Raw genomic sequence first — 17,927 nt, forward strand, 5'->3', positions numbered from 1 at the left:
TATATGTATAACACTGGTACCCAACATTGTTGCAAACAGCTTTGCCATGTAGTGATCAACAATGTTTGTAATAATTTATTACATATGGTGCTCAAGACACGTGCACTCGTCTGTGCTTACTTCAGTATGCTGCCATGGAAATCAACTAAGTTTAAGAAAAGAAAAAAAAAACATAAAAAGAGAAAGTAGTGTGTATGTATATATATATATATATTTTTTTTAATGTTATGAACTCATTTAAGAGGAAAGTGTAATTTTGACTTCATGTCTTGCGTATTGATTTTTATTCCTCTTCGCATTGCTTCTGTGTAGAATGTCACTATGTAATCTGTAACCTAATTCCCTTTCTCTGATCGCTCATTATATTTAGGGCAGAAGAATACTCGTGTAACAGCCCTACTTGTGTGCCAGGGATTGTTATGGGTGGGCACAGACCTGGGTATCCTGATTACTTTGCCGGTGCCAAAACTAGAGGGGATCCCAAAAATCACAGGTAAGATGGTGTGGTGAACCATAAATACCAGAATGACACCTCGTAATATTGCCTTAACTGGGGGGGTCCCAGAACCCCAATAACATTGTATTAGCTTGCCTTAAAGGGACACTGAACCAACATTTTTTTTCTTTCATGATTCAGATAGAGCATGACATTTTAAGCAACTTTATAAATTTACTCCTATTATCAATTTTTCTTCGTTCTCTTGTTATCTTTATTTTAAAAGCAGGAATGTAAATCTTAGCAGCCAGCCCATTTTATGTTCAGCACCATGGATAGCGCTTGCTTATTGGAGGCCTACATATACCCACCAATAAGCAAGCATAACCCAGGTTTCTTAACCAAAAATGGGCCGGATCCTATGCATCACATTCCTGCTTTTTAAATAAAGATAGCAACGAGAATGAAGAAAAATTGATAATAGGAGTAAATTAGAAAGTTGCTTAAAATTGCATGCTCTATCTGAATCATGAACAAAAAAAATTGGGTTTAGTGTCCCTTAAAATCATTAAACATTGACTATGTCAGAAAATCTGATACACTTTATGTATATTATTTAAGTGGTGTTTTTATATAATTTACAAAGTGAGTAGAATTCTAGAATGTGCCTTCAAACCTGCAATCTCCTGGATGTGTGACCAGGGGTGAAACTACAGGGGGTGAAGAGGTTGCAATTGCGACTGGGCCCCCAAGGGTGGGGGCCCAGTTTAAAATTTATTAGATTCTTGCACCTGGGCCCTGTGATTTCTAGTTACGCCTCTGTGTGTGACACAGCCTTTTGCCTTCTATTTCTTCATGTGGGGCCTATGCACTAACCATCGCCGTCAACAAGTTTCTTAACTTGAGAAGCTTGTCCGCACGCCTTCGCTGCATACTGGCAGTAGGATCTGTTAGTTCGCTGGCCTGCATTATTACACACTCTGATGAGTGCGTAATGCCAGCCCCTTCTCTCACGTGCAAGAAAGGTCTGTCAATCACCCCGAGCGAGAGAGTCTAATGCCCGCTGCTTCGTACCTTGGAAAAGGTGGTCTTGTAAATTAGGATGACAAGTGGCAGATTTCACCTCAAAGAAAGGGTCTGTTCAGTGCCATATAAAGCTTGAAGGAAAAGCTCAAAACTGAATCTTAAGGTGATATGGAAGTCAAAATTGAAGGGACATGAAACCCCAAATGTCCCCGTCATAATTGAGAAAGCATGCGCTTTATCAAATTTACTTTGCTCTCTTGGCATCGTTTTGTTGAAGAGCATACCTATGTATTTAGTTATCAGGAGCACTATATGGCAGCAGTTTTGCAAAAAAATGCTTTTAACAATGCTATATACTGTTGAGCACCAGATGGTAGCAGTATTTGCACAGTGTATAATATTATACCCTCTCCTTCCCGTTGCCTTTCTCTGTCTTTCTCTATCCTTCTGTCTCGCTCTGTTTCTCTCCTTTCTGCCTCACACAAGATTGCAAAACTGTGCATTGTTCAATACATGATAAAGTTATTTGTTTGTTTTCAATTGTCCGCGTTTATCACTTTATCAGCTGTTCTTTTACAGATTGTTATTGTGCTGTTAATCTGTGCGCTGCGGCTATCATTATAACTTGGTTTGGGTTATGTCAAACACGTACCTGTATTTTTCACACGATATTCAGTAACAAAACAGAAAACTTATTTACAACTTAAAGGGACAGTATACTATAAATTGTTTTTCCCTTAATGTGTTTTTCAATTACTTTTCATACCAACTGCAGAGTATAAAATGTATGAGATTTGCTTTTAACCAGCTGCAGAGTATAAAATGTATGAGATTTGCTTTTTTAGGTTTTTTTGTGTATATGAATTAGCTGATTTTGTGTTTTGAAGCCACAACCTAATAAAATGGGTTGAGCTTGTAGGTATAATCAGATCTCATTACTTTATCATATTGTGTACATATACATGTGTCTTTATCTTATATCTGTAGGTATAATCAGATCTCATTACTGTATCACATTGTGTACATAACATGTATCTTTATCTTATATCTGTAGGTATAATCAGATCTCATTACTTTATCATATTGTGTACATATACATGTCTTTATCTTATATCTGTAGGTATAATCAGATCTCATTACTGTATCACATTGTGTACATATACATGTGTCTTTATCTTATATCTGTTGGTATAATCAGATCTCATTACTGTATCACATTGTGTACATATACATGTGTCTGTATCTTATATCTGTAGGTATAATCAGATCTCATTACTGTATCACATTGTGTACATATACATGTGTCTATCTTATATCTGTAGGTATAATCAGATCTCATTACTGTATCACACTGTGTACATATACATGTGTCTGTATCTTATATCTGTAGGTATAATCAGATCTCATTACTGTATCACATTGTGTACCTATACATGTGTCTTTATCTTATATCTGTAGGTATAATCAGATCTCATTACTTATCACATTGTGTACATATACATGTATCTTTATCTTATAGCTGTAGGTATAATCAGATCTCATTACTTTATCATATTGTGTACATATACATGTGTCTTTATCTTATATCTGTAGGTATAATCAAATCTCATTACTTATCACATTGTGTACATATACATGTATCTTTATCTTATAGCTGTAGGTATAATCAGATCTCATTACTGTATCACATTGTGTACATATACATGTGTCTTTATCTTATATCTGTAGGTATAATCAGATCTCATTACTGCATCACATTGTGTACATATACATGCGTCTTTATCTTATATCTGTAGGTATAATCAGATCTCATTACTGTATCACATTGTGTACATATACATGTGTCTTTATCTTATATCTGTAGGTATAATCAGATCTCATTACTGCATCACATTGTGTACATATACATGCTTCTTTATCTTATAACTGTAGGTATAATCAGATCTCATTACTGCATCACATTGTGTACATATACATGCTTCTTTATCTTATAACTGTAGGTATAATCAGATCTCATTACTGTATCACATTGTGTACATATACATGTGTCTTTATCTTATATCTGTAGGTATAATCAGATCTCATTACTTTATCACATTGTGTACATATATTAAGAATAAATGGGAGTGATTAGGTTCGTCCTTTTCCCCTTCTTCTTCTTTTAATAAACTGTTCCCCATTCCGGACTCTCAGCTTGAGCTGTGGGGGACCATCCCTAAGGTGGATGGGACTATTTCTACGCTTGAGAAGCAGACGACTATTCCCCTCAAGGATAGTTCGTTGTTTAAAGAGCACATGAATACAAAGCTAGAAAACATGTTGAGAAAGATGTTTCAGCACACAGGGTTTGTTTTTCAGCCAGCAGCGACTGTTGCGGCAGTCGCTGGAGCTGCAACATTTTGGTGTGAATCCCTGTGTGAAATGGTCGAGGGGGAGACCTCCATCGATGAGATACAGGAGAAGATTAAGGCGCTGAGGGTTGCCAATTCTTTCATCTGTGATGCCAATATGCAAATTATTCGCTTGAATGCTAAGGTGTCAGGTTTTTCTGTTTTAGCGCGCAAGGCTCTGTGGCTAAAATCTAGGTCTGCGTACATGACCTCTAAATTGAGGCTGTTGTCCGTGCCGTTTCAAGGAAAGATCCTGTTTGGTCCAGGATTGGATTCAATCATATCCACGGTCACGGGAGGCAAGGGCGCTTTCCTACCACAGGATAAGAAGGCTAAGCTTAAGGGATCTACTTTTCTCTTGTTAAGTGTATCCAGTCCACGGATCATCCATTACTTATGGGATATTAACTCCTCCCCAACAGGAAGTGCAAGAGGATTCACCCAGCAGAGCTGCTATATAGCTCCTCCCCTAACTGCCATTACCAGTCATTCTCTTGCACCCAACGAATAGATAGGATGTGTGAGAGGACTGTGGTGATTATACTTAGTTTCATACCTTCAATCATAAGTTTGTTACTTTATAATAGCACCGGAGTGTGTTATTCCTTCTCTGGTAGAATTTGAAGAAGAATCTACCTGAGTTTTTCTATGATTTTAGCCGGAGTAGTTAAGATCATATTGCTGTTTCTCGGCCATCTGAGGAGAGGTAAACTTCAGATCAGGGGACAGCGGGCAGATTAATCTGCAAAGAGGTATGTAGCAGCTTATTATTTTCTGACAATGGAATTGATGAGAAAATTCTGCCATACCGATATAATGTAAACTCAGCCTTAAATGCAGTAGCAGCAACTGGTATCAGGCTGTCATGTATGTATATTTTACACTTCAGTATTCTGGGGAATGGCACTTCACTGGAATTATACTGTATGCATAAAACTTTAGCCTAATTTGCAGGGACTAGCAACAGGCTTTTTAATAACACTCAATTTATTAATGTTAAACGTTTTTTGCTGGCATGTAAAATCGTTTAATTTTCTGAGGTACTGGGTGAAAAAATGTTTTGGGCACTATTTTTTTCCACTTGGCAGTCGTTTTATTTAATTTATGACAGTTTACTGATCTCTCTCACTGTTATGTGTGAGGGGGAGGGGCCTTTTTTGGCGCTTTTGCTACGCATCAAAAAATTCAGTCAGAAGTTTATTATCTTCCCTGCATGACCCGGTTCATCTCTACAGAACTCAGGGGTCTTCAAAACTTGTTTTGAGGGAGGTAATCACTCACAGCAGAGCTGTGAGATTGTAGTTGACTGTGATAAAAAAAACGTTTATTTCTGTATTTTTTTTTTTTTTCTGCTATAGGGTTAGTTATCCTTTGCTAATGGGAGCAATCCTTTGCTAAAATTGTGTTTTTTACAAAGATTTGATGCTATAACTTTTCAGTTTATTAATTTTCAACTGTCATAACTTTTTCTGTGCTTCTTATAGGCACAGTACGTTTTCATATTATAGTAAATTACTTGAAAAGTATTTCCAAGTTGCTAGTTTATTTGCTAGTGTGTTAAACATGTCTGATTCAGAGGAAGATATCTGTGCTATATGTGCTAAAGCCAAAGTGGAGCCCAATAGAAATTTATGTACTAACTGTATTGATGCTACTTTAAATAAAAGTCAATCTGTACAAATTGAACATATTTCACCAAACAACGAGGGGAGAGTTATGCCGACTAACTCGCCTCACGTGTCAGTACCTGCATCTCCTGCTCGGGAGGTGCGTGATATTGTAGCGCCGAGTACATCTGGGCGGCCATTACAAATCACATTACAGGATATGGCTACTGTTATGACTGAAGTTTTGGCTAAATTACCAGAACTAAGAGGTAAGCGTGATCACTCTGGGGTGAGAACAGAGTGCGCTGATAATATTGGGGCCATGTCAGACACTGCGTCACAATTTGCAGAACATGAGGACGGAGAGCTTCATTCTGCGGGGTGACGGTTCTGATCCAAACAAACTGGATTCAGATATTTCAAATTTTAAATTTAAGCTGGAAAACCTCCGTGTATTACTAGGGGAGGTGTTAGCGGCTCTGAATGATTGTAACACAGTTGCAATACCAGAGAAAATGTGTAGGTTGGATAAATATTTTGCGGTACCGGCGAGTACTGACGTTTTTCCTATACCTAAGAGACTTACTGAAATTGTTACTAAGGAGTGGGATAGACCCGGTGTGCCGTTCTCACCTCCTCCGATATTTAGAAAGATGTCCCTAAGGTGGAGGGAGCAGTTTCTACTTTAGCTAAGCGTACCACTATCCCGGTGGAGGATAGCTGTGCCTTTTCAGATCCAATGGATAAAAAGTTAGAGGGTTACCTTAAGAAAATGTTTGTTCAACAAGGTTTTATATTGCAACCTCTTGCATGCATTGCACCTGTCACGGCTGCAGCAGCATTTTGGTTTGAGTCTCTGGAAGAGACACTTGAATCAGCTCCATTAGATGAGATTACACACAAGCTTAAAGCCCTTAAGTTAGCTAACTCATTTATTTCAGATGCCGTAGTACATTTAACTAAACTTACGGCTAAGAATTCCGGATTCGCCATTCAGGCACGCAGAGCACTGTGGCTAAAATCCTGGTCAGCTGACGTTACTTCTAAATCTAAATTGCTTAATATACCTTTCAAAGGGCAGACCTTATTCGGGCCCGGGTTGAAAGAAATTATCGCTGACATTACAGGAGGTAAAGGCCATGCCCTGCCTCAAGACAGAGCCAAACCTAAGGCTAGATAGTCTAATTTTCGTTCCTTTCGTAATTTCAAAGCAGGACCAGCATCAACTTCCTCTTCACCAAAACAGGAAGGAGCTGTTGCTCGCTACAGACAAGGCTGGAGACCTAACCAGTCCTGGAACAAGGGCAAGCAGGCCAGGAAACCTGCTGCTGCCCCTAAGACAGCATGAATCGAGGGCCCCCGATCCGGGAACGGATCTAGTGGGGGGCAGACTTTCTCTCTTCGCCCAGGCTTGGGCAAGAGATGTCCAGGATCCCTGGGCGTTAGAGATCATATCTCAGGGATACCTTCTAGACTTCAAACTCTCTCCCCCAAGAGGGAGATTTCATCTGTCAAGGTTGTCAACAAACCAAATAAAGAAAGAGGCGTTTCTACGCTGCGTACAAGATCTTTTATTAATGGGAGTGATCCATCCGGTTCCGCGGTCGGAACAAGGACAAGGGTTTTACTCAAATCTGTTTGTGGTTCCCAAAAAAGAGGGAACTTTCAGGCCAATCTTGGATTTAAAGATCCTAAACAAATTCCTAAGAGTTCCATCGTTCAAAATGGAAACTATTCGGACAATTTTACCCATGATCCAAAAGGGTCAGTACATGACCACAGTGGATTTAAAGGATGCTTACCTTCACATACCGATTCACAAAGAACATTACCGGTATCTAAGGTTTGCCTTTCTAGACAGGCATTACCAGTTTGTAGCTCTTCCATTCGGATTGGCTACGGCTCCGAGAATCTTCACAAAGGTTCTGGGTGCTCTTCTGGCGGTACTAAGACCGCGAGGAATTGCGGTAGCTCCGTACCTAGACGACATTCTGATACAAGCTTCAAGCTTTCAAACTGCCAAGTCTCATACAGAGTTAGTACTGGCATTTCTAAGGTCGCATGGATAGAAGGTGAACGAAAAGAAGAGTTCTCTCTTTCCACTCACAAGAGTTCCCTTCTTGCGGACTCTTATAGATTCTGTAGAAATGAAGATTTACCTGACAGAAGACAGGTTAACAAAGCTTCAAAATGCATGCCGTGTCCTTCATTCCATTCAACACCCGTCAGTAGCTCAATGCATGGAGGTGATCGGCTTAATGGTAGCAGCAATGGACATAGTACCCTTTGCACGTCTACATCTCAGACCGCTGCAATTGTGCATGCTAAGTCAGTGGAATGGGGATTACTCAGACTTGTCCCCTACTCTGAATCTGGATCAAGAGACCAGAAATTCTCTTCTATGGTGGCTTTCTCGGCCACATCTGTCCAGGGGGATGCCATTCAGCAGGCCGGACTGGACAATTGTAACAACAGACGCCAGCCTACTAGGTTGGGGAGCTGTCTGGAATTCTCTGAAGGCTCAGGGACAATGGAATCAGGAGGAGAGTCTCCTACCAATAAACATTCTGGAATTGGGAACTTCATCCGGAGGTCTTTGCCCAAATACTTTGACGTTGGGGCAAACCAGAGATAGATCTCATGGCGTCTCGACAGAACGCCAAGCTTCCTCGTTACGGGTCCAGATCCAGGGATCCGGGAGCGGTTCTGATAGATGCTTTGACAGCACCTTGGACCTTCGGGATGGCTTATGTGTTTCCACCCTTCCCGATGCTTCCTCGATTGATTGCCAGAATCAAACAGGAGAGAGCATCAGTGATTCTAATAGCGCCTGCATGGCCACGCAGGACTTGGTATGCAGATCTAGTGGACATGTCATCCTGTCCACCTTGGTCGCTACCTCTGAAACAGGACCTTCTGATCCAGGGTCCCTTCAAACATCAAAATCTAATTTCTCTGAAGCTGACTGCTTGGAAATTGAACGCTTGATTTTATCAAAACGTGGTTTTTCTGAGTCAGTTATTGATACCTTAATACAGGCTAGGAAGCCTGTTACCAGAAAGATTTACCATAAGATATGGCGCAAATACTTATATTGGTGCGAATCCAAGAGTTGCTCATGGAGTAAGGTTAGGATTCCGAGGATATTGTCTTTTCTACAAGAAGGTTTAGAAAAGGGTTTATCCGCTAGTTCCTTAAAGGGACAGATTTCAGCTCTGTCCATTCTTTTACACAAACGTCTGTCAGAAGTTCCGGACGTTCAAGCTTTTTGTCAGGCTTTAGCTAGGATCAAGCCTGTGTTTAAAACTGTTGCTCCACCATGGAGTTTGAACTTAGTTCTTAATGTTTTACAGGGGGTTCCGTTTGAACCCCTTCATTCCATTGATATCAAGTTGTTATCTTGGAAAGTTCTGTTTTTAATGGCGATTTCCTCGGCTCGAAGAGTCTCTGAGTTATCTGCCTTACATTGTGATTCTCCTTATCTGATTTTTCATTCAGACAAGGTAGTTCTGCGTACTAAACCTGGGTTCCTACCTAAGGTGGTCACTAACAGGAATATCAATCAAGAGATTGTGGTTCCATCTTTGTGTCCTAATCCTTCTTCGAAAAAGGAACGTCTGCTACACAATCTAGATGTAGTCCGTGCCCTGAAATTTTATCTACAGGCAACTAAGGATTTTCGACAAACGTCTTCCCTGTTTGTCGTTTATTCTGGTCAGAGGAGAAGTCAAAAAGCTTCGGCTACCTCTCTCTCCTTTTGGCTTCGTAGCATAATACGGTTAGCCTATGAGACTGCTGGACAGCAGCCTCCTGAAAGAATTACAGCACATTCTACTAGAGCTGTGGCTTCCACTTGGGCCTTTAAGAATGAGGCTTCTGTTGAACAGATTTGCAAGGCTGCAACTTGGTCTTCTCTTCATACTTTTTCCAAATTTTACAAATTTGACACTTTTGCTTCTTCGGAGGCTGTTTTTGGGAGAAAGGTTCTTCAGGCAGTGGTTCCTTCCGTATAAAGAGCCTGCCTGTCCCTCCCGTCATCCGTGTACTTTAGCTTTGGTATTGGTATCCCATAAGTAATGGATGATCCGTGGACTGGATACACTTAACAAGAGAAAACATAATTTATGCTTACCTGATAAATTTATTTCTCTTGTAGTGTATCCAGTCCACGGCCCGCCCTGTCACTTTAAGGCAGGTAATTTTTCCGTTAAACTACAGTCACCACTGTACCCTATGGTTTTCCTTTCTCTGCATGTTTTCGGTCGAATGACTGGTAATGGCAGTTAGGGGAGGAGCTATATAGCAGCTCTGCTGGGTGAATCCTCTTGCACTTCCTGTTGGGGAGGAGTTAATATCCCATAAGTAATGGATGATCCGTGGACTGGATACACTACAAGAGAAATAAATTTATCAGGTAAGCATAAATTATGTTTTTGTCCCTTTCGTGCGGACAAGGCCCAGCACCAGCAACCCACCACGAAAGCGGACCAATCCAATGGATTTTGGAAGCTGGCTCAATCTTGGAACAAGTTTAAGCAGAGCAAGAAGCCCGCCGAGACGAAATCAGCATGAAGGGGCGGCCCACGACCGGTCTCCGGATCATGTAGGGGGCAGATTATCTCTATTCTCAGACGCATGGTTGCAGGACGTTCAGGACCCTTGGGTTCTAGAAGTTGTCTCCCAGGGTTACAGGACAGGGTTCAGATCCCATCTGCCCGAGGGCAGATTCCTCCTGTCAAACCTGTCTTCAAGACCAGAGAAGAGAGAGGCCTTTCTAGAGTGTGTGAGGGATCTCGCCTCTCTCTGGGTTATTGTACCAGTACCCCTAGCAGAAAGGGGTTTAGGGTACTATTCCAACCTTTTTGTGGTTCCAAAGAAGGAGGGCAGGTGCCTCCAGATTCTGGACCTAAAGTGTTTAAACAGGTTTCTGAGTGTTCCATCGTTCAAAATGGTAACGATCAGATCTATTCTGCCTCTAGTTCAAGAGGGACAGTTCATGACAACTGTAGACTTGAAGGACGCTTACCTTTATCTGCCAATTTTCAGGGACCATTTCAGGTTCCTAAGACTTGCGTTTCTGGACCAACACTTTCAGTTTGTGGCCCTTCCGTTTGGTCTGGCGATGGCCCCGAGAGACTTCACAAAGGTTCTGGGGGTGCTGCTTGCAGTGGCCAGATCCAGGGGCATTGAGGTGGCTCCGTCCCTTGATGACATCCTGGTTCAGGCGCTGTTGCTCAGCCTCGCAGAGGATCAGTCGAGGGCTCTTCTTCTTTTGCTCAGGAAAGAGTTCCCTAATTCCCAGCAACAGGGTGGAGTTCCTGGGCACAATAATAGACTCTATGTCCATGAAGATATTTCTCACAGATTAGCGACGCAAGAAGTTTGCGTCCACCTGTCTTGCCCTTCAGTCCTCCACAAGCCCATTGGTGGCTCAATGTATGGAGGTGATAGGTCTCATGGTTTCAAGCATAGATATCATCCCATTCGCCAAGTTCCATCTCAGACCTCTTCAAATGTGCATGTTGAGACAGTGGAACGGCGATCATTCAGCTCTATCACAGCTGATATCCATGGATGCTCGGACTCGGAACTCCCTCTCTTGGTGGATTCGTCCGGAGCAGCTATCCATGGGGACATCCTTCCTTGAGACTGTCCTGGGAGATTGTGACCATGGACGCCAGTCTGATGGATGGGGAGCTGTTTGGGGTGCCAGGATGGCACAAGGAAAGTGGTCCAGGGAGGAGTCTCTGCTTCCGATCAACATCCTGGAACTACGAGCAATTTACAATGCCCTGAAGGCATGGCCTTCTCTGGGGTTAGTCAGTTTTATCAGATTCCAGACTGACATTACCTTGGTGGCCTAGATCAACCATCAGGGGGGTACAAGGAGCTTCCTTGCGATGAGGGAGGTGTCTCATATTCTGGAGTGGGCAGAGTCCCACGACTGCTCGCTTTCAGCGATTCACATTCCAGTTGTGGACAACTGGGAAGCGGACTTTCTCAGCAGACAATCCTTCCATCCGGGGGAATGGTCTCTTCACCCAGAGGTGTTTGTGGAGATTTGTCTCAGATGGGGAACACCGGAGATAAATCTCATGGCGTCCAGACTCAATTACAAACTATATCGATACGGGTCGAGGTCCAGGGATCCCCAGGCAGAGCTGATAGATGCCTTAGTGGTTTTTTGGGGATTCAGCCTAGCTTACATTTTTCCACCATTACCACTTCTACCTCGTGTAGTGGCACGCATCAAACGGAATCGGGCCTCTACTATTCTGATTGCTCCTTCGTGGCCGTGGAGGACGTGGTTTGTTGGGGATGCCATCCTCTCCGCCATGGAGGTTACCCTGTCGCAGGGATCTGCTGTCACAGGGCCCCTTCCAAAATCAAAATCTAGATTTTCTGAGGCTGACTGCGTGGAGATTGAACACCTAGTCTTAGCCAAGAGAGGCTTTTCTGAAAGTGTGATTGATACTTTAATTCAGGCAAGGAAGCCAGTCACTCTTCGCATCTACCATAAGGTGTGGAGGACTTACTTGTCCTGGTGTGAGAAGCATAGATATCCTTGGCATAAGGTGAAGGCAGCCAGGATTCTGTCCTTTCTCCAAGATTGGAGGTCTTGCATCTAGTTCCTTAAAGGGACAGATTTCGGCTTTATCAGTCTTGTTGCATAGGATACTTGCTGAGATCCAATCTTTTGTTCAGGCTCTGTCTAGAATCAGGCCTGTCTTTAGACAGTCGGCTCCGCCTTGGAGCTTAAACTTAGTCCTTAAAGTTTTGCAGAGGGTTCCGTTTTAACCTATACATTCCATAGACATTAAGATTCTGTCCTGGAAGGTTCTCTTCCTGTTGGCTAGTGCATTGGCACGCAGAGTATCTGAACTAGCTGCCTTGCAAAGTGGTCCTCCTTATATGGTGTTTCATGCGGATAAGGCTGTACTTCACACTGGGTTGGGGTTTCTCCCCAAGGTGGTGTCTAACTGTAACATCAATCAGGAAATAGTTGTTCCTTCTTTGTTTCCTAACCTTTCTTCTTCAAAGGAGAGGTTACTTCATAACCTGGATGTGGTTCGTGCCTTGAAGTTTTATCTTCAGGATTTCAGACAGTCTACATCTCTTTTTGTGGTGTATTCTGGGAAGCGCAAGGGGCAAAGGGCCTCTGCTACTTCTTTGTCTTTTTGGTTGAGGAGCTTGATTCGAGACAGCGGGACATAAGCCTCCTTAGAGGATCACGGCTCATTCAACTAGAGCTGTGGCTTCGTCTTGGGCCTTCAAGAATGAGGCCTTTATGGAGCAGATTTGTAAGGCGGCTACCTGGTCCTCCTTACACACTTTTACAAAGTTTTACAAATTTGACGTTTTTGCTTCTGCAGAAGCTGTTTTTGGGAGAACGGTTTTGCAGGATGTGGTGCCCTCAGATTAGGACCCGCCTTTTAACCTCCCGGTTTCATTCAGTGTCCTCTAGAGCTTGGGTATATGTTCCCAATAGTAATGAATGAAGCCGTGGACTCTCCTGCCGTTTAGATAGAAAATATAAATTTTGCTTACCTGATAATTTCATTTCCATCGAGGGGAGGAGAGTCCACGGCTCCCGCCCGTATCTCTGATGGGTGTACCTAAATTTATTAATCTTCTGGCACCATTTATACCCTGATATTTCTCCTACTGTTCCTGGTTTCCTCTGCAGAATGACTGGGGGATGAGGGAAGTGGGGGAGGTATTTAAGCCTTTGGCTGGGGTGTCTTTGCCCCCTCCTGGCGGCCAGGTTCTTAATTTCCAATAGTAATGAATGAAGCCGTGGACTCTCCTCCCCTCGATGGTAATGAAATTATACGGTAAGCATAATTTACTAGGTTTTATAATGTGGAGATTGGCACCACATAAACAATTATGTTGCTGGTCTATGCATTTTATAAAGGGGCTAAGCTGATGAAAAAGCTATGAAGGCGGGGGGGAGGAGCCAACTCTAAAGCTGAGCGGCCGTACATCTTTACAGCTCTGATCATGAGATAACTATCTGTAAAACTACCGACCATTTTCGCCTAGTAACCTTAATAATTTTGTGTGCCAGAAAGCCTAGAGGTCTCATATAGCCTGCTTTTTAGAGAGATTCATGCTTGCTGAGTCGCCACGGCCTTGAAGTATCTGCGACTGCAGACACATCCCGGGAGCAGCCATCTTGCGGCCTTTGTAAAATCTGGAGCACGGAACGAAACTACCTAAAGGCTGCCGCTCTACCCTCAAACTAACCACGCTGCTTAACTATGGAGACTCCGGATCGCATCATGCACAAGATCTTTTGCTTTCTTGAATACTGCCGATCAGCGTCTGAACACTCCTCTATGTTAGCTTCACTGCAAACTACGGGGCAGTCTCCAGCGCACGCACCTCTATGTGATCTTAACACTAAGCCCCTGGGGACAGTGACACCAGTTACGCAACGAATGGCCACAGCTGACAAGAGGGTACTGCTTTACAAATATCACAGGTTGGAGCGGACTCTGGATAGAGGAGATCATGAGGCTAAGACAGCGGTGATCCTGCCTTATGAGTCGGGAGGTATATCCCAGCTAAAGCCTCAACTGCCGCTGAATGACTCACGGGTATGTCGGGTTACCAAGCCTTCTCACACAGCAGAACGACCTGCAGACTACCTAGACGGACCTGCTGACTCCCTAATTATATCCGATCTGCCTGGAGATAATCTGAGAGATTGGTTGGACAGAGGGGACTCCCTTACAAAGCGGTCCTTGCCCAAAGTAGCACCGGCTTTCACTCTGTGGAGTTTCACGCAGCATGTATGGGAAGGGTCTAGCTCTGATGTGAATCTGAACTACTATGAAGTGGGATGAAATGGTCATTAGAAGGTTTTGCGCTTCAAGGAGCTGCATAATATACTGGACACTAATACACTGTCTTGCTGTCCCCTATGCGTAATTACCCCAATTTGTAAGTTTAAAAATTACAGTTCAAGATAGACTATATTGATTATGTCCTTCCTTTTGCGTTTAACAGTTGATGTTGTTGTCTATTTTTTCTCTGTCCCCTATGCTTAAGTACTCACTCTTCCCTTCTGCACAGTTATGGAATTTTGCGTGCCCCATTAACTATTATAAATATATGGCGCTTGAGAGCTATATACGAAAATAAGTTATACTGTAGTGCATAGTATTAATTTAAGGTCATCAATGAAAATGAGTTTTAGCCACAGTATGCCTTGTTAGAGGGATAGAGGCTGGATCTTTGTTTATTTAACATAACTTGTTCTGCTTAATACCAATGGTCCTGGCCTTTATGTTGGTTTAAAGATGTAATTCAGATACAACTTATTCACTCCTCTCTCACTCTGCAAAAGTGAAGTTCTTTAGTTTGATGTATAAAAAGCTCCTATAGGCTTGTTACCCTAGCTTGTACACCATATCTGATCATTGAGATGTGACAATGTGTCTGCCAGACTGCTGCCTGTAACCACACATGGCTGTTTCCCTTAATATAGCTTTATAAAGCCTTGCATTTTCTTAATCTTGTACACTGCTTGCACCCTGGCATATTGAATCCCCCACTGAAGCACAGCTTCTTTGCACTGTTCACTTGAGACTGCAAAGTACCTTAATAGTTTAAAGAAATAGACACATAGATATTGGCAGAAATCCCAGAAGCTCTGTAACTAACGCGTAAAGCCTAACCATAGTATTTGACATGATACTAAGATGGGGGTACACACCAACAGTAGCATCACCTCTCTAACACACTCTTCCTATAGGATACCATTTAATTAGAGTCTTACCAAATGCGAATAACAATTGCATGCTTAGGGCTAAGTAACTTATATGCCTACTGCTTATACATAGTGCCTGAATAGGATTAAGTAGTCTTACATCTACTGCCGATGGGCAAAGGGCCCTTGCCCATTGGCAATCTTCATTTCCTCCTAGAATCCCTATTCATATTTTAGAAGTTGTTAGGCTTCCATACACAACATGAGGCTGGTCCTTGTTTAGAATACTGCTCAGATAACCAGCACTTTGAGATTTTTATTATTGCATGTCAGTCTATATGTTCTCATCTCCTATAGGCCAGAGTCCAGGTTGCACATAAGAGACAAATTTATGTTCCAAATCAGTATATATTTGTTGGAAGCAGTGCCTAAGTGTCAATAAGTCCATTAGTTAATTTACCACCTCCTCCCCCCCTCTCCCCCCCCCTCTACACCACGCCTCCTTCGGTAGGAGGGTTAACTACACGGCTTATCTCGCTTATGCCGTAACCTACCTATTCGTTCCCACATATTTTACCATACTATTTATATCACTTCTAACATAATATTTATTTATATCACTTGTTGAGTTATACTATTCAGTGGTGCATTCTCGCATATCTAACTTCAATAACCTCCTACATAACATATCTTGCTAGAAGAAATATACCCACAGATTTGCACCCAATCCTATAATTGATATAATTACTATTTATATCACTCCTACCATAATATCTATTTATACCACTTGCTAAGTTACACTATTCAGCGGTGCATTCTCGCATACCTTACTACAGTAACCATCTATAGAACATATCTTACTAGAAGCGATACACCCATAGATTCATACCCAACCCTATAATTGATATAGAAAAAGAGGTTTGTTTTGTGGCCCATATGTGGTCTCTGTTACCCCATACCAACCTTCATTAGCTGTCTTATTTTGTTTATGTTTGAGGCCCAAAAGAGGCCCTTAGAGTTCATTAGAAGGTTTATATTTAAACTGGCAAATTTTAATTACAAACTACAGTTGTTCATTGATGCTTGTCCTCTCTCGATTGTCTGTATGCATTTAACGCTGTATTGTACTTGACATTCTCTGCAATGACTAATTGTGTATACTGCTTTTCTTTTTTCCATTTTGTAATTTGCCTTTTGAAACCTCAATAAAAGAATTTAAAAAAAAAAAAAAAAAAAGCTATGAAGGCTAGCAATCTAATCTGCACCCATGAGCTTGCACGTGCCTCTAATAAATGAAGGCTAGCAAACTAATCTGCACCCATGAGCTTGCACGTGCCTCTAATAAATGAAGGCTAGCAAACTAATCTGCACCCATGAGCTTGCACGTGCCTCTAATAAATGAAGGCTAGCAAACTAATCTGCACCCATGAGCTTGCACGTGCCTCTAATAAATGAAGGCTAGCAATCTAATCTGCACCCATGAGCTTGCACGTGCCTCTAATAAATGAAGGCTAGCAATCTAATCTGCACCCATGAGCTTGCACGTGCCTCTAATAAATGAAGGCTAGCAATCTAATCAGCACCCATGAGCTTGCACGTGCCTCTAATAAATGAAGGCTAGCAATCTAATCTGCACCCATGAGCTTGCACGTGCCTCTAATAAATGAAGGCTAGCAAACTAATCTGCACCCATGAGCTTGCACGTGCCTCTAATAAATGAAGGCTAGCAAACTAATCTGCACCCATGAGCTTGCACGTGCCTCTAATAAATGAATGCTAGCAATCTAATCTGCACCCATGAGCTTGCACGTGCCTCTAATAAATGAAGGCTAGCAATCTAATCTGCACCCATGAGCTTGCACGTGCCTCTAATAAATGAAGGCTAGCAATCTAATCAGCACCCATGAGCTTGCACGTGCCTCTAATAAATGAAGGCTAGCAATCTAATCTGCACCCATGAGCTTGCACGTGCCTCTAATAAATGAAGGCTAGCAAACTAATTAGCACCCATGAGCTTGCACGTGCCTCTAATAAATGAAGGCTAGCAATCTAATCTGCACCCATGAGCTTGCACGTGCCTCTAATAAATGAAGGCTAGCAAACTAATCTGCACCCATGAGCTTGCACGTGCCTCTAATAAATGAAGGCTAGCAAACTAATCTGCACCCATGAGCTTGCACGTGCCTCTAATAAATGAAGGCTAGCAAACTAATCTGCACCCATGAGCTTGCACGTGCCTCTAATAAATGAAGGCTAGCAAACTAATCAGCACCCATGAGCTTGCACGTGCCTCTAATAAATGAAGGCTAGCAAACTAATCTGCACCCATGAGCTTGCACGTGCCTCTAATAAATGAAGGCTAGCAAACTAATCAGCACCCATGAGCTTGCACGTGCCTCTAATAAATGAAGGCTAGCAATCTAATCTGCACCCATGAGCTTGCACGTGCCTCTAATAAATGAAGGCTAGCAAACTAATCTGCACCCATGAGCTTGCACGTGCCTCTAATAAATGAATGCTAGCAATCTAATCTGCACCCATGAGCTTGCACGTGCCTCTAATAAATGAAGGCTAGCAATCTAATCTGCACCCATGAGCTTGCACGTGCCTCTAATAAATGAAGGCTAGCAATCTAATCAGCACCCATGAGCTTGCACGTGCCTCTAATAAATGAAGGCTAGCAATCTAATCTGCACCCATGAGCTTGCACGTGCCTCTAATAAATGAAGGCTAGCAAACTAATTAGCACC

General features: G+C 42.4%; 1 protein-coding gene across 1 annotated transcript in view; it reads left to right on the forward strand.

Moving 5' to 3' along the window:
• The window catches only part of ARHGEF10L (Rho guanine nucleotide exchange factor 10 like), a 278,910-nt gene that overhangs the window by 250,578 nt on the left and 10,405 nt on the right, over positions 1-17,927 (forward strand). The window contains 1 exon segment of the mRNA XM_053690269.1: positions 371-493. Coding sequence (XP_053546244.1) covers positions 371-493 — 123 coding nt within the window.

This window comes from Bombina bombina, chromosome 8, assembly GCF_027579735.1.
Source record: "Bombina bombina isolate aBomBom1 chromosome 8, aBomBom1.pri, whole genome shotgun sequence".
In the NCBI taxonomy this organism is placed as follows: domain Eukaryota; kingdom Metazoa; phylum Chordata; class Amphibia; order Anura; family Bombinatoridae; genus Bombina; species Bombina bombina.